This window comes from Entelurus aequoreus, linkage group LG10 (genome assembly GCF_033978785.1).
Source record: "Entelurus aequoreus isolate RoL-2023_Sb linkage group LG10, RoL_Eaeq_v1.1, whole genome shotgun sequence".
Lineage (NCBI taxonomy): Eukaryota > Metazoa > Chordata > Actinopteri > Syngnathiformes > Syngnathidae > Entelurus > Entelurus aequoreus.
In genome coordinates this window covers 48637601-48655935 of record NC_084740.1, presented here as the reverse complement: position 1 = coordinate 48655935, position 18335 = coordinate 48637601, and the positions used below count along the sequence as shown (strand labels likewise).

Genomic DNA, 18335 nt, shown 5'->3' with positions numbered 1-18335 from the left:
TAAATTGCTCCAGAGTATAAATCGCACCCCCGGCCAAACTATGAAAAAAACCGTGACTTATAATCCGAAAAATGTTAGTCACTTTTTAACGCCAGGTAATACCTTTTTTAAAACGGTAACCGGCTCATGTCTACTTCAGACAAGTGCGTGTTTTCTGTTTCTCAATCAATGTCAATCAATCAATGTTTATTTATACATCCCTAAATCACAAGTGTCTCAAAGGGCTGCACAAGCCACAACGACATCCTCTGTACAGAGCCCACATATGTCATCACGATAGGGCTGGCAAAAATATTGATCGCGATTATTTTGATTGATATTATAATAACGATTAATTACGTGATTTTTAATTATATTAATTCTAGCACCAAATTTCAACTATAAATAGTTTTTTTTCCAAAACTGGTATAATTTAGTAATGAATAAACCACATGTTAAATAATAAAGTCAATAACAATAAATTAAAATAACCATAGCAATATAAAAAAAAAATTAAGTTTTTGCGTCTCAATTTTCTGTGCTGTTGTTCTCGGCTTGACGAGTAAAGAGACAACTCACTTGGGAAAAAAAAAGAGATCTCTCAAGATGTGACCCTTTGTTCTGTTTGCACATTACAATTACATCAATAATGTTCACAACAACACGAGCAGATGAGATGTGTTGTGAGTGTAGGGAATGTTATTGCTAGCTTTGCCTTTGTAGTTTAGTCGCTGTTTCAAGTGACCGTCTCGACATTGTTTAGTTTAGGGCAGGGCGGCTGAGTGTGTCAAGGATAATTGAGCACTACCAGACACGCTATTTTCCCAAACAAATTTTTCTTCTCCTTACGATGACAACATTTGACTTACATTTATGTAAATTTCCCTGATATTCTGCGTTTAACAGCGGGTTCCGTTTTATTGGCCAATTATTAGACCCCAGGAAGAATAGTCTCCACTGCAGTGTAGACTAATGGGGATCCTTAATTTTTTATTTTATTTAGCCTTTATTTAACCAGGTAATATCCCATTGAGATCAAAGATCTCTTTTCCAAGGGAGACCTGGCCAAGAATGCAGCAGCAAGGTTGCATTAAAAAACAGTAAACAACACATAAAACATCACATTTACAACATTAAAACTTGCTCACATAACACATGTGCATACAGACAAGGTAGACTGCAATCCTTTCACAGAAGCTTTAAACTCATTCAATGTAACAAAGGTTTGAAGTTTAATATTCGATTGTAGGTTATTCCAAGCCTTCGGTGCTGAAAACCTAAATGCTTTCTTCCCCAGTTCAGTTCTTACTTTGGGGACGACAAATTGCAGAACATTCATTGAACGAAGATTGTGACTTCCTTGTTTCTTTGTTAAAAGACAAGACAGATAAGATGGAGTGATACCCAGAATGGTTTTGTAGATGAAAACATACCAATGATTGAGGCGTCGAGCACATAAAGATGTGACATTAATAAACTAAACTAAACTATCTGACTCGGTCCGCGGTTACGTAAAAGCGAAAATCATATGGCCTTAGTTTTTTGGTTGAATTTCGTTGATTATTGATTAGTAGGGGTGTAACGGTACACAAAAATTTCGGTCCGGTACGTACCTCGGTTTAGAGGTCACGGTTCGGTTCATTTTCCGTACAGTAAGAAAACAACAAAATAAAAATGTTTTGGTTATTTATTTACCAAATTTGCAAAATCTTCCACCAAAAATATTTTTCTTAGTGGAATATTTGATGTGAAGTAATCGTAACCTTGGATAGGTCAATAATTCATAATAACATTGATTTTGATTCAATATTATGTTTTGAGCAATGACAGTTTGAAAGAAAAAAAAACTGCTTTGTTTTATTAGTCAACATTGCAACTTTTTCTAAATTACATTTCACCTTTAAGCTTTTTTTTTTCACTTTTGTTATGTTTTTGTTTATTTTAATAGTATTTTTAGAATGTGCCGTTGGCCTTTAAAACATTAGCTGTGGGCCGCACACTTTTGACACCCCTGCTATAGATAATAAAAAATAAAATGTGATAAATCTATGGATAAAAAGCAGAGCCTGGCGACGCATGCGCGTTTATCATAACTCTCTCGCTCTCTCTGTCTCTGCCCCTCCCTCACCAATGCTGCTGTGCGCACAATTTGTTTTGTTTTTAACCCCTTCTTAACCCTGAACGTACATTGAAAATACACGCAACCCTAACTCAAAATGCCGGACATATGAGGCATTTAAGAAACTCCGCAAAAGAGGACATGTCCGGTGAAAAGAAGACTTATGGTCAGTCTATCGTAGCGCCGTCGCTGCTAGCATGCCGTGTGTTGTGCCTCGGTGTGCATTGTTTACACAACGTGCGGAAAGCTACTTAATATGTCCATGTGGAAACTCGTTCGGTACACCTACGAACTGAACCGAAACCCCCGTACCGAAACGGTTCAATACAAATACACGTACCGTTACACCCCTATTGATTAGGCATAGCAGCGCTGTGTCAAATAAAAAGTAGCAACTATGGTGACATCCCAAAGTTCTCCTAGACATGCTCTTTTTTTCCACTCATTTGCGCCTCATCTGTTTACAGTCACAAGCTTAGGAATTTGCATGCATGTTGCGCGGCCCATTTGTCGTTTTTTTCCGATCATATTTCGTGAGAAGCCATAATTAAAATCGAAACCAAAATTGTATTAATTGTCCAGCCCTACATCACAACCTCCAGTTTCGGTGATAAAAGTAAATATGCAACTTTCGGTGGTTGAATCATTGTTGCATCACTTGTCCCCACAGATAGGGAAGTCTGGGCTTCCCTGCTTGCTTTGACTGGAAGCGAAGTTTGTGCATACTTTGCTCAAATGGAAATATAAACATAACCCTTTTGACAGAGGTAAAAAGTGGTTATTCATGCAAATTGAGGTTAAAAATGTAAATCCAACGTGTTCAATCCAGGAGGGGAATGACTGGTATCATGCCGAAGAGATTAGAAGCCTTGTAATTTCATCACAATTATCGAATGACGTGGACGTCCACATCTTAAAGGATTTATTTGATCCCTTCCCCCGTCTCCCTTGTTTACCAGCTCACTCCTTCTTGGCATGTGATGAATATTTACACTCACAAATGGGAAATTGTTTTGATTTCCTCCCATCTCTTGAAGCTGTGTGGGTGGACCTTCCCAAGCGTTTAATATGAATGGCTGCGATCTCTGATGGCTTGTTATGGGCGTGTGAGATTGGGTTTCTGATGGCTGGGCCAGCTCAATGGGTTCAGTCATGTCTGATGAAATGGAACTCCTGGGGCGATTAGCAGGCCTTTCTTTCGTTTCTGTGCTCTCGCCCAGGTCATCTGATAGCCGAGTGGTGACTTTGGTTAATGAGTCACGCTAAGCATCTCTTTTTAAAGGTCAGCCATTATACAGGCAGTGGCCCGTTGCCCAGTCTGCCAGTCCGTCAGCCATTGTTCACTCCTTCAGCCTGCTGCTGACTTGTCCACATTATAGCTTCGTTCTATCCAAGAGAGCGGGGGGCTGGCTGCTGGACTCTGTCTGGTCGAGTTACTCCTGGGCGGGCAGACTCCAAGAAGAAGCACGGTTCTGTCCCACGGTGCCATGCCCACTAGCAAGATATAGCTTGTCTTTCTTTCTCAAAGCCTGCGCTAACATGGCGCTCGAGCACAGTGCGACAATCAATGCCCACGACATCCACATTCTCTCCTCCCCGTGCTCTCCCATGCTTAGCCTGAGTGACTGGAGAGAAAAGGCCCTCTGTTCAGCCACAACACTCTGCTCATGTCCCCGTGAGGCCGTTTGTTGTCCAGCAATGAGGAGGGAGCCGAGCTTAGAAAACAAGCCATCCTCGTTTCAGCTCAGATAATGGGCCACTCTGTTGTGCAGCCAGAGACAGCCTTGTGTGTGTGAGATTGGGCTTGGATGGTGTCAGGGTACACTTTGGTGCTGGCTCACAGCTGCATTTTAAGAGTCTGCGGCTTCCATAATTGCGCGAATGAGACGCTTTTAGTGTTTGCCTTGGCACGCCCCGTGAGCAACTTGTAACGAATGAATGATTCACTGGTAGATGAAATGCTAATAAAGCCTTTGTTTGCCTTTCTCTTTTCAGAATAACTCAATATCGCCGTCCGAAAGCTTACGCACAGCCAGCGAGAAACACCGCAGCTCCTCTGACTACAGTTTGGACTCCAAAAAGCGCAAAGTGGAGGAGAAGGACAGCATGAGCAGATATGTATGTGACCTAACACACTTTGTAGGGCTGCGAATCTTTGGGTGTCCCACGATTCGATTCAATATCGATTCTTGGGGTCACGATTCGATTAAAAATCGATTTTTTTTCCGATTCAACGCGATTCTCGATTCAAAAACGATATTTTTCCGATTCAAAAGGATTCTCTATTCATTCAATACATAGATTTCAGCAGGATCTACCCCAGTCTGCTGACATGCAAGCAGAGTAGTAGATTTTTGTAAAAAGCTTTTATAATTGTAAAGGACAATGTTTTATCAACTGATTGCAATAATGTACATTTGTTTTAACTATTCAATGAACCAAAAATATGACTTATTTTATCTTTGTGAAAATATTGGACACAGTGTGTTGTCAAGCTTATGAGATGCGATGCAAGTGTAAGCCACTGTGACACTATTGTTCATTTTTTAATTTTTTTTATAAATGTCTAATGATAATGTCAATGAGGGATTTTTAATCACTGCTATGTTGAAATTGTAACTAATATTGATACTGTTGTTGATAATATTCATTTTTGTTTCACTACTTTTGGTTTGTTCTGTGTCATGTTTGTGTCTCCTCTCAATTGCTCTGTTTATTGCAGTTCTGAGTGTTGCTGGGTCGGGTTTGGTTTTGGAATTGGATTGCATTGTTATGGTATTGCTGTGTATTGTTTTGTTGGATTGATTACCGTATTTTTCGGAATATAAATCGCAGTTTTTTTCATAGTTTGGCCGTGGGTGCGACGTATACTCCGGAGCGACTTATGTGTGAAATTATTAACACATTACCGTAAAATATCATATAATATTATTTATATAATTCGCGTGAGCGACGAAGCAAATGGCAGCAATCGTCACTCACACGCCAACCAATAAGAATTCGGCGGAGGCGGGTCATGGCAGAAGTGCATTGTGGGTTTTGGAATGCTAACTGCTATATGCTATATGCTACTGCCGGAGCTATTAAAATGGATCACATCAACGTTGGCGGTAACTTATAAAAACTAAGAAGGACTGAACTAAAATGGCACCGAAAAGGAAATCATATACTGCAGATTACAAGCTGGACGTAGTGAAATATGCACTAGAAAACGGCGATCGAGCAGCAGAAAGAATGGACGCTAGCGGGGCATGCCAGGAGCAACACCGAGGAGGAAGATTTCATGTTATTTAGTGATCGGGAGTGACAGATTGTTTGGTAAACGTATAGCATGTTCTATATGTTATCGTTATTTGAATGACTCTTACCATAATATGTTACGTTAACATACCAGGCACGTTCTCAGTTGGTTATTTATGCCTCATATAACGTACACTTATTCAGCCTGTTGTTCACTATTCTTTATATATTTTAAATTGCCTTTCAAATGTCTATTCTTGGTGTTGGGTTTTATCAAATAAATTTCCCCAAAAATGCGACTTATACTCCAGTGCGACGTATATGTTTTTTTTCTTCTTTATTGTACATTTTCGGCCGGTGCGACGTATACTCCGGAGCGACTTAAACTCCGGAGCGATTTATAGTCCGAAAAGTACGGTAATTTAAAAAAAATAAAAAATGAAGAAAAAAATAAAAAATCGATTCTTTAAAAATGAGAATCGATTCTGAATCGCACAACGTGAGAATCGCGATTCGAATTCGAATCGATTTTTTCCCACACCCCTAACACTTTGACTGATACATTTTGGGGCATTGACTCATCAGCACATTGTCTTTGTAGGACAGCGACGGAGAGAAAAGTGACGACCTTGTGGTAGATGTGTCTAATGAGGTGAGCAGGCAATTTTCAGCCCCACTTTGTCAGTATTGGTGGCGCGGTGTCTAAGAATTCATTGTCACCAGGATCCTGCCACGCCTCGAGCCAGCCCAGCACACTCGCCGCCTGAAAATGGCATTGATAAGCCCCGCCCCCCGAAGAAGGACACACCCAACAGCCCAGCATCGGTAGCGTCCTCTGGAAGCACCCCATCTTCCAAGGCCAAGGAGCTCAATCATGTAAGGCAGCGAGGCAGCGAGGCAGCGAGAGGGTTGGCTCAAACTAGGCCAGGAAGGGGTTTAAAAGCGAGAGCAAAGGGATATGTCCAAATAAATCTAGGACATTTTTGGCAGTGGATTAGGGAATAGCTGTCTGTGATTTAAGTGCATGACTAAACATCAGGGTTAATATTGTCCCAAATCAGGATAAGTCAGGTCCTCACTGTTAATAGCTTGAATGTATTTAACTATTCTAGGATTTCCCCCCTCCTTATTCCTCACCAAAAGATTAAAGCCAAAGCAGGAAAGGGATAAAAAGTGCCTATCCCCATTGTGCCCGTAATAGGTTTTAGAATAAATAGCAGTTTATGGCTCGGCAGGACTGTACGCCTAGTCAAAATTAGACTGGATTAAGTTGAGTTTGCTCTCAAATTGTCAGTCAGAACAGTGCCCAGCTTCCCAGATTGTGAACGCGCTCGCTCTGCCGTTTCCCTCGACAGAATGACAAATCCTCAACGCCTGGCCTCAAGTCCAACACACCTACTCCACGCAACGATGCCCCCACCCCTGGCACCAGCTCCACGCCTGGGCTCAGACCCATCCTGGGCAAACCACCAGGCATGGAAGCTCTCGGTTGGTAACATTCTCTTTTCTTTCAGGACAATGTAATACACTGCAAGTCTTTTTCCGCCAATCTGCTGCCACAACTCATAGTAATGTAATTGTCATGCTTTTGTCTACAGCAGCACCAGCCCTGCGCACACCTCTGTCCATCGCAGGCTCCTACCCCACGCCCTTTGCAATGATGGGCCATCATGACATGAATGGAGGCCTGACTAGTCCTGGTGTCTATGCTGGTCTGCACATTTCCCCTCAGATGAGTGCTGCGGCTGCTGCAGCCTATGGACGTGCCCCCATGGTAACACACCTAATATGTACAGTTCTATTAGGCCCCTTCTACACTAAGGTTATCCAGGGTAAATCCCACCTAACCTTATCTTTGTCCAAACACACAAAATGGTCGTTTAAGATCCCCCCCCCTCTGCCCGCCGGCGCAACGCGACCTAGTACGCATGCGCAGAATATGCGCACGTCACAGTCACCTCCAGTGTTGCTTTGTGTGCAAGTTGTTAAATTGAACTTGTCTGAACAATATCCAGTGTTGTAGTATTTCAATGAACTGGAATCCAGTGTGCTTTTGGGCCTTATTGTAGTGAATCACACTTGAGCCATCATAAATTAATCAAATCTTTAATGGACATGTGAATGTAAACAATGTGATAAAGAACATTTTACAACAATCAATCTAGGGATCTAGATATTTGGTCAGGGCACTCCTCACTCTTTTGGCTTCACCTTCTATGTCCATTCCTTTTTGGTGACTTTATATACTCTGCACCTAGACGTTGAGTCCGCAACATACATGGCAGACAATAACTGTTAGTCTGCTTTGCCAGTCCAAAGGTATTCGCCTTTTTCCGTAGTCTTCCCTCGTCGGCTAGGTAATACAAAGCACACGCTACCTTTTTTTATCACATACACGGGAGCCCGCATTCTCGTTGTCTCTCCTTCGACAAATAGACAACGTTTTTCGCTAAGTAGAATCACAGCTGACCTGGACATTCGAAAGTTTTCTTGCCGTCTGAGAAGTGTTGTATCCCAAAAAGCTGCAATCGCTTTCTCTTAAGGTATTCATGTGTGATTTCCACAAGTGTCTGTACATGAAGAGGAAGGAGAAACACATGCATGTCTGGATGACTCGCCTCCATATTTCCAGTGGTTAGCTCCGAGTTACGAAACCGCTTTATTATGAAGCTGGCTGTGGCGCGTCCTTTCTGACTTCACTTCCTGTGTGGGGCGCGGTCTTTCTGGCGTCACTTCCTCTACGAACTCACTTTGTAAACGATGAATGAGTCCATACAAAGCTAAGAGCCGGAGATTCAAGAAATAGACGGCGCACTTACCCGTGTAAAAAATTATCCAAGGAGGGGAACCTTAAACGATAGTTTAGTGTGGCCGAAACGGGGCTTAGGCTAAATAATTATTCTGTTTAAGGTAAGGGTGTAACGATACGTGTATTTGTATTGAACCGTTTCGGTACGGGGGATTTGGTTCGGTTCGGAGGTGTACCGAACGAGTTTCCACACGGACATATTAAGTAGCGTACCGCACGTTGTGTAAACAATGCACACTGAGGCACAACACACGGCATGCTAGCAGCGACCGGGCTACTACGACATGCAAAAGCCAGAGCTGGAAGACCCTCCTGCCTCGTTAAGATCTCTGTTTGGGGATATTTCAGTTTCGCGGTGCGATACAACAATGGATAACATCGCTTCAACGAAGAGAAAGACGAACAAACACAGCTCCCACCGCATTCAAGCAGCCTCTCCTCGGCGAGTCAGGCAGGGCTAAAGCAATAACAAATATTGTTATAGTTTCAGATTTAAGACCATATTGCATTAAAAACTAGATTTTGACCCACTTGTTCTTCCACTGGTGGAAGAACAATGAGCCCATATATCCTCTTAGTGCCAAGTTAGCCAGGCACTACCTCGCCATACCTGCTACCTCCGTGCCCAGCCAAAGGGTATTTTCCACAGCTAGAGACATTTTAACTGCAAGCAGGTTTGCTCTTTCTGCAGACAATGTGGATAAACTGATTTTTCTGGCAAAAAACATGAAAATTGAGTGAAAGTCACCAGGTTTAGAGGCTGGGGGGGGAAAAAGAAAAGTTAATCTGAGGCTGAGTTGACTTGAAACTGTTTAATGTCACACTTTTTGTATGTAGAAGAAAGGTTTTGTCATTTTATTTAATCTGAGCAGCAACTTGAAGCAGTTTAATGTCACACTTTTTGTATGTAGAAGAAAGGTTTTGTCATTTTATTTAATCTGAGCAGCAACTTGAAGCAGTTTAATGTTGCATTTTATATGTGGAAATGTTGCACTTTATTTGTAGAAAGGTTTTGTTAAGAAACCAATTCTCAGCCTTATCTTAATTATTTTATATATGTTGACCGCATTAACCCTGGCAACTGACCCTTTGTGTATATGTATGTTATTGTTATGTTAAAAGGATAAAGCCATTGTTTACAAATGTTGGTAAATAAATAACCAGAAAATGTATATTTAGTTTTTTTCTTACTGTACCGAAAATGAGCCGAACCGTGAGCTCTAAACCGAGGTACGTACCGAACCGAAATGTTTGTGTACTGTTACACCCTTAGTTTAAGGGGTTATCCGGCTTACTGTAGACATAGCCTTAGTGTGTGCTCTCTCCATCTATAGCTCTTGATGTCTAAAGCTAAGTTTTTTGTTACCATTCAGGGGTTTGATCCTCACACCCACATGAGAGCCCCTGGCCTTCCAGCAAGCCTCACGTCCATCTCGGGAGGTAAACCGTAAGTATTGTACTCCATTTATTGTGCAGAACTCACAATGTGACATCCAGATATTGATAATACGTCTCCTGCCCACCAGGGCTTACTCTTTCCACGTGAGCGCAGACGGCCAGATGCAGCCTGTGCCTTTCCCACCCGACGCCCTGATAGGCCCCGGCATCCCACGCCACGCCCGTCAGATCAACACACTGAGTCACGGAGAGGTGGTGTGTGCAGTAACCATTAGCAACCCCACACGCCACGTCTACACCGGCGGCAAAGGTTGTGTTAAAATCTGGGATATCAGCCAACCTGGCAGCAAGAGTCCCGTGTCCCAACTAGACTGTCTGGTAAGGAGTGCTGAATGATTCACCTCTCACTCATCGTGTAGGTTTTCACTACTTTTTGTGTTGTTGCGACAGGTATGAGCAGTTTAAACAAACGCTCGTTCAAATAGCAATCCGTTTAACACAAGGGCCAGGCCAGGCGTACCGCTGACAGCTTCACTGTTACGAAAACAAGCAAATGTTTTAATTCAATAACATGTCCTCTAAACCTCAAATGGAAAGGAAGGAAAAGATAACTATTACATGACGTTTTGCAGAGAATATAAATAAAACCAAGTGTGCGTGACCACAGCATTCTGCTAAAAAGAGATCAGACTTGTTTTGACGAACGCTCATATTGATTTAATATGACAGAAGGATTTTCATCTACTTTGCCACCGACTCCTTCTGAAAACTCTCTCTCGAGCTGTGCGGCCCTGAGCAGCGATTGATTTGGCTTTTGTGTCCTGTGGGCAACAGAACAGGGATAACTACATCCGCTCCTGTAAGCTGCTGCCTGATGGCCGCACATTGATTGTGGGAGGCGAGGCCAGCACGCTGACCATCTGGGATCTGGCCTCTCAGACGCCCCGCATCAAAGCTGAGCTCACCTCTTCGGCCCCGGCGTGCTACGCCTTGGCCATCAGTCCCGATGCCAAAGTCTGCTTCTCCTGCTGCAGCGATGGAAACATCGCTGTGTGGGACCTCCACAACCAGACTCTTGTCAGGTTGGCAGAAAACTTTGTCACTGTTTTGGTCACTTTAAGATCACGCCGTTGTCTGTAATATTTGTCGGCATCCTGTTCTTTTGATTGCAGGCAGTTCCAGGGTCACACAGACGGTGCAAGCTGCATTGACATATCGCATGACGGCACTAAACTGTGGACAGGCGGGCTTGACAACACTGTTCGCTCCTGGGATCTTAGAGAGGGTCGACAGCTGCAGCAGCACGACTTCACATCACAGGTACAAAGCCCAAACAAGCAGAGAATATGGATGTACTGCAAGCATAGGGTTGGGCAATAATGGCAACCGGGTTTTTCATTTATACCGTATTTTCGGAGTATAAGTCGCTCCGGAGTATAAGTCGCACCAGCTGAAAATGCATACCGTATTTTTCGGACTATAAGTCGCAGTTTTTTTCATAGTGTGTGACTTATACTCAGGAACCACTTATGTGTGAAATTATTAACACAGTATCGTAAAATATCAAATAATATTATTTAGCTCATTCACGTAAGAGACTAGACGTATAAGATTTCATGGGATTTAGCGATTAGGAGTGACAGATTGTTTGGTAAACGTATAGCATGTTCTATATGTTATAGTTATTTGAATGACTCTTACCATAATATGTTACGTTAACATACCAGGCACGTTCTCAGTTGGTTATTTATGCCTCATATAACGTACACTTATTCAGCCTGTTGTTCACTATTCTTTATTTATTTTAAATTGCCTTTCAAATGTCTATTCTTGGTGTTGGCTTTTATCAAATAAATTTCCCCCCAAAAATGCGACTTATACTCCAGTGCGACTTATATATGTTTTTTTCCTTCTTTATTATACATTTTCGGCCGGTGCGACTTATACTCCGGAGCGACTTATACTCCGAAAAATACGGTCCCTGTCTTGGTGAACGTGTGTTCACTGATCGCCTTGAGTTCAAACTGCGTCGTAAGCGTGTCTCTTAATAGGAGCCATTTTGGGGTCTTTACATAAACACACAAATGGAAATGAAACGTCATATATCCCAGCATGCACCGCGCGCTTCTTCTTCTTCTACGGGGACGACTGCTTACCATAGAAGAAGAAGAAATGAAACTTCATATATCCCAGCATGCACCGCACGCTTCTTCTTCTACGGGGCGCCTGCTTACCATAGAAGAAGAACTTCTTCTTCTACGGGGGAAAATGAAGTTGGCGGCTGTTTACCGTAGTTGCGAGACCTAAACTTTATGAAAATGAAGTTTAGGTTTGTTGTGGCTCAATATTGGTCCATATATAAGGCGCACCGGATTATAAGGCGCACTGTCAGCTTTTGAGAAAATTTGAGGTTTTTAGGTGCGCCTTATAGTGCGGAAAATACGGTACTTGGTATCGGATCGATTCCTAAATTTGTGGTATCATCCAAAACTAATGTAAAGTATCAAACAACAAAAGAATAAGTGATTATTACATTTGAACAGAAGTGTAGATAGAACATGTTAAAAGAGAAAGTAAGCAGATATTAACAGTAAATGAACAAGTAGATTAATAATTAATGTGTTACCACATATCCTTAATAATTTTGACAAAATAATAGAATGATAAATGACACAATATGTTACTGCATACGTCAGCAGACTAATTAGGAGTCTTTGTTTGTTTACTTACTACTAAATGACAAGTTGTCTTGTATGTTCACTATTTTATTTAAGGACTTAACTGCAATAAGAAACACATGTTTAATGTACAGTAAGATTTTTTTGTTAAAATAAAGCCAATAATGCAATTTTTTTGTGGTCCCCTTTATTTAGAAAAGTATCAAAGTACCAAAAATTATCGAAATACATTTTGGTACCGGTACCAAAATATTGGTATCGGGACAACACTAGATCGGAATCTGCAGCAAAACACCTCATTTGGAACATCCATGTCTGTAAAACGCAAACAGGATATGTGTAAATATCTCTTTAGGGTGTTTTCAAAAAGAAAGTGATACTTGCGAAATATTGTATATAAATATTATTTGAACTTCAAAGATTTGATATTTATATAGTAACTGAAAATTGACCCATGAGAATAGAACATCTTTGACCCTGTCTCTTAAAAGAATCGGAATTGAGAATCTTTGCTAAGCAGAGTCTGAACCGGATTAGTCCTAGTCTTACGATGCCCACGCATTACTGCTCATTTGACAGACATGATCGCTCTTTTATTGCAGATCTTCTCACTGGGCTACTGTCCGACAGGCGAGTGGCTAGCGGTGGGCATGGAGAGCAGCAACGTGGAAGTGCTGCACCACTCTAAACCAGACAAGTATCAGCTGCACCTCCACGAGAGCTGCGTCCTCTCGCTCAAGTTTGCCTACTGTGGTATGAACAAATCTGTCTGCTTTTTCATGTGATCTCAGCGACTCACCACCGCATGCCAAAAATACAGGGATGTGAGCACCCTTTCAGAAAAAAAGTGGTAAATAGAGCAAAAAATACATTTTAGTCTTTAGACAAAGTACTGTCACACAAACTCCGAAACATTTTTTAAATCAAGACTACATTTCCTGCAATTGGGTGCCTTTTTACACTGTATTTTACCTTCAGATTTATTCTCATCTACAACCCTCTTGGCTGTCGTTTTGACATGTCAAATGTAATGTACCTCCAGTGTTTTCCATAAACTGCCAAGTTACCTGTGGCGGTGGGGGCGTGGCTATGGGCGTGGTCACCATGACATCATCGAGTAATTTGCATAATTTACTACAATGATATGATTTTCTCTAAAAAGGCTCAAAAAATGTATACTTACTAATTAATAATAACAGTTTTGTTTTAAACGTCCATCCATCCATCCATTTTACAATATAATTACAACACTTTATGTACATATTTATATACAGATTTGAACAATAAGTTATTCACTGAAATATATTTATTAATTGTGGTTCTTACAAAAAATATATCTTATAAAATATAAAAGCTAAAATGTCTCTTAAAGCTCTGCCCCTTTAATTAGTGCATACTAAATAATTTAACTTTAGCCTACTACTACAACCATATTATTTACCAGCAACATAAAGTGAAACAGAGGCAGAGGTGTCCCGCCACAGTCAGTAACAAATAAACAGAAAACAGTAGTGGTCAAATACAAATAAGGCAACAAGAGAAGTATCCTACACTTCCCTTTTGTAAAGTAAATCTGAACAGCCTATATGGGCATCTACATCAACTATATGATTTGCCTGAGAAGCTGGACAGGACAAAAAAAAATAAAAAATCTATTTGTGGCGGACGTAATTCTTTCATGGCGGGTTGCCACAAAAAAATGAATGTGTGGGAAACACTGGTACCTCATCATTTATAGGTTTTTGTAGTAGATAATTTACTAGCATTATCAGTGAAAATGGATTGTAAAATTCAATAACATGCACGCAAATAACTTGGAAAACATACCTGAGGTTGTATTTTGAAGCTTCTGGAGCACAGGTGTCAAACTCAAGGCCCAGTGGCCAGTTCTGGCCCGCCACATCATTCTATGTGGCCCGCGAAAGCCTGAAAAAAATGGGTTTCAATAAAATAATTGTTTTTTATATATACAGTGGGGCAAAAAAGTATTTAGTCAGCCACCCATTGATTGTCAATGGGTGGCTGACTAAATACTTTTTTGCCCCACTGTATATATATTTTTTTCTCACTAAATGCTTTCGTTCTTTCAATTTTGACAGAAACAAAAATGCATATTTTAAACTTGAATATTATCTGATCATGCCAATTACGGTATATTATTATACACTGTATTGCCAAACTATTTTTGTGAGATAAAAACAATTTGTTCAATATCTGCTTGTCACCTATATTTATGAGTTTAAAGCAAGTTATACATTAAAAAAAATAAAAATAATCAAATGCATATGCATTTCGATTAATCATGATTAATTACAGGTTATTACCCGCATGCATAATGTAAATATATATTTTTTTAAAGCGTCCCTCTGAAAGCAGCCATTCCTACTATGTGGCCCTCAATGAAAATGAGTTTGACACCCCTGTTCTAGAGCTGCATGCTTTTTCTTGTAGTTGAAAACAAAACCAGTTTACAAATTACTATTCAATCATTATCGTATCCTGTATGTAGAGTTAGCTGAACTAATCTGTCTTGTGTGTCTCTCAATGTCTGTTCAAAATGTGCAATATATTTAGGTCTTCTCAGTTATTGATCTATGAACAGGGGCATTGCTTTTTTCTAAAATACTGTACGTTGTTTGTAGCCTGCAGCTAGCTTAGCTCACCCTAGCACTAACAGCCTATTGTATGCTACATGTGTGCTTTGATTGAAACTTACCAGTCTGAAAACCTGGTGAAGACACCAACATGTACCAGGTGATGGCGTTAAAAGTGATGTTTGATCGTCTCACGGCTGCTCTCCAGGCCATTCGCCGTCTCTTTATTAGCTCACTAACCCCAGTTCCTTGACTTTACTGGAAATTAAACATATCTCACCTAAAAATGTTTTCCCTGAAGTGATCATGACAACACACGGCAGTTAATAATACCGCACAATCTCGCCATGTTTTGAACTTGTCAAAGAAAAAAACAAAACTTAAAGACAGACGCTTGCATTCAACCATGCAAATAAGCTACTCAGACGCCTGCAAGACCCACAATGTATTGTGTTTAGAGATGTCCGATAATGGCTTTTTTACCGATATCCGATATTCCGATATTGTCCAACTCTTAATTACCGGTTCCGATATCAACCGATACTGATGTATACAGTTGTGGAATTAACACATTATTATGCCTAATTTTGTTGTGATGCCCCGCTGGATGCATTAAACAATGTAACAAGGTTTTCCAAAATAAATCAACTCAAGTTATGGAAAAAAATTAGGGATGTCCGATAATGGCTTTTTTGCCGATATCCGATATTCCGATATTGTCCTACTCTTAATTACCGATACCGATATCAACCGATACAGATATATACAGTCGTGGAATTAACACATTATTATGCCTAATTTGGACAACCAGGTATGGTGAGGATAAGGTCCTTTTTAAAAAAATAAAATAAAATAAGATAAATAAACTAAAAACATTTATAGAATAAAAAATAAAGTAAAACAATATGAAAACAGTTACATAGAAACTAGTAATAAATGAAAATGAGTCAAATTAACTGTTAAAGGTTAGTACTATTAGTGGACCAGCAGCACGCACAATCATGTGTGCTTACGGACTGTATCCCTTGCAGACTGTATTGATATATATTGATATATAATGTAGGAACCAGAATATTAATAACAGAAAGAAACAACCCTTTTGTGTGAATGAGTGTAAATGGGGGAGGGAGGTTTTTTGGTCTGGTGCACTAATTGTAAGTGTATCTTGTGTTTTTTATGTTGATTTAATAAAAAAAATAAAAACAGATACCGATAGTAAAAAAAACGATACCGATAATTTCCGAAATTACATTTTAAAGCATTTATCGGCCGATATTATCGGACATCTCTAAAAAAAAAAATGCCAACATGGCACTGCCATATTTATTATTGAAGTCACAAAGTGCATTCTTTTTTTTAACATGCCTCAAAACAGCAGCTTGAAATGTGGGACATGACTATGAGGAGGTTGAGGTGGGCGGGGTTGAGGGGATGGTGGTGGGGGGTGTATATTGTAGCATTAGTGCTGCAAGGGGTTCTGGGTATTTGTTCTGTTGTGTTTATGTTGTGTTACGGTGTGGATGTTCTCTCGAAATGTGTTTGTCATTCTTGTTTGGTGTGGGTTGACAGTGTGGCACATATTTGTAACAGTGCTAAAGTTGTTTATGCGACTACCCTCAGTGTGACCTGTATGGCTGTTGACCAAGTATGCCTTGCATTCACTTGTGTGTGTGAAAATCCACAGATTTTTATGACTGGACCGGCACGCAAAGGCAGTGCCTTTAAGGTTTATTGGCGCTCTGTACTTCTCCCTACGTCCGTGTACACAGCGGCGTTTTAAAAAGTCATAAATTTTACTTTTTGAAACCGATAATTATGAAACCGATACCGATAATTTCCGATATTACCGTATTTTTCGGACTATAAGTCGCAGTTTTTTTTCATAGTTTGGCCGGAGGTGCGACTTATACTCAGGAGCGACTTATGTGTGAAATTATTAACACATCAGCGTAAAATATCAAATAATATTATTTAGCTCATTCACGTAAGAGACTAGACGTATAAGATTTCATGGGATTTAGCGATTAGGAGTGACAGATTGTTTGGTAAACGTATAGCACGTTCTATATGTTATAGTTATTTGAATGACTCTTACCATAATATGTTACGTTAACATACCAGGCACGTTCTCAGTCGGTTATTTATGCCTCATATAACGTACACTTATTCAGCCTGTTGTTCACTATTCTTTATTTATTTTAAATTGCCTTTCAAATGTCTATTCTTGGTTTTGGCTTTTATCAAATACATTTCCCCAAAAAATGTGACTTATATATGTTTTTTTCCTTCTTTACTATGCATTTTCGGCCGGTGCGACTTATACTCCGGAGTGACTTATAGTCCGAAAAATACGGTACATTTTAAAGCAGTCCGATATTATCGGACATCCCTAATTGTGTTTCAGCATCACGCTGTCAAGTCATATTGCTATTTCATTAAAAACATTCAGGTGATATTTTGACGCGAAAATAAACTGTTAACTACGTATTTTCACGAAAAATTTGCATGTCTGAAAATATCCCATAGTAAAGTTGAATTCCTACCCGTTTTCTCCGAGCTAAAGACATTTTTAGCTCGGAAGAGGACTTTTCATTTCTTAGGCGTTATGATTCATAGTCTTGTTTTCTTGCAGGGAAATGGTTCGTAAGCACTGGGAAGGATAACCTGTTGAATGCTTGGAGGACTCCCTATGGAGCCAGCATATTCCAGGTATGCTATTCAGTATTTTCTATTTGTAGTCAGTCCAAACGATTCCACGTATTGGATCCGAGAAGAAGGTCACCGCAACTGCTGTCTGTCAGGATTCTTATCAGAGAAAAGTGAACCTGACCTACTGACTTGACAAATAAGTGGTTGTCCACCTTACTGCCGCTGCAATTTTACCATGACACTATAGCAGTGGTTCTTAACCTTGTTGGAGGTACCGAACCCCACCAGTTTCATATGCGCATTCACCAAACCCTTCTTTAGTGAAAAATAAAATGTTTTTTTTTTTTTCAAATTCAAGACAAAGTTATATATTTTTGGTAACACTTTAGTATGGGGGACATATACATATATATTTAGAGTTATTTGGACACTAGGGGAACATATTCTAAGTAACAAAAACTTAATTTAGAGTTATTTGGACACTAGGGGAACATATTCTAAGTAACAAAGACTTAATTTAGAGTTATTTGGACACTAGGGGAACATATTTTAAGTAACAAAGACTCAATTTCGAGTTATTTGGACACTAGGGGATCATATTCTAAGTAACACAGACTAAATTTAGAGTTATTTGGGCACTAGGGGAACATATTCTAAGTAACAAAGACTCAATTTAGAGTTATTTGGACACTAGGGGAACATATTCTAAGCAACAAAGACTTAATTTAGAGTTATTTGGACACTAGGGGAACATATTCTAAGCAACACAGACTTAATTTAGAGTTGTTTGGACACTAGGGGAACATTCTAAGTAACAAAGACTTAATTTAGAGTTATTTGGACACTAGGGGGACATATTCTAAATAACA

At 40.1% G+C, this 18335-nt stretch overlaps 1 protein-coding gene across 1 annotated transcript in view; it reads left to right on the top strand.

The window, feature by feature from the left end:
• tle3a (TLE family member 3, transcriptional corepressor a) overlaps window positions 1-18335 on the top strand; it is a 54108-nt gene that overhangs the window by 34208 nt on the left and 1565 nt on the right. The window contains exons 9-20 of the mRNA XM_062061088.1: window positions 1603-1610; window positions 4094-4216; window positions 5940-5990; window positions 6062-6214; window positions 6694-6826; window positions 6937-7112; window positions 9521-9594; window positions 9674-9923; window positions 10380-10627; window positions 10718-10865; window positions 12826-12976; window positions 17450-17526. Coding sequence (XP_061917072.1) covers window positions 1603-1610; window positions 4094-4216; window positions 5940-5990; window positions 6062-6214; window positions 6694-6826; window positions 6937-7112; window positions 9521-9594; window positions 9674-9923; window positions 10380-10627; window positions 10718-10865; window positions 12826-12976; window positions 17450-17526 — 1592 coding nt within the window. The remainder of the gene's footprint in view (window positions 1-1602; window positions 1611-4093; window positions 4217-5939; window positions 5991-6061; window positions 6215-6693; window positions 6827-6936; window positions 7113-9520; window positions 9595-9673; window positions 9924-10379; window positions 10628-10717; window positions 10866-12825; window positions 12977-17449; window positions 17527-18335) is intronic.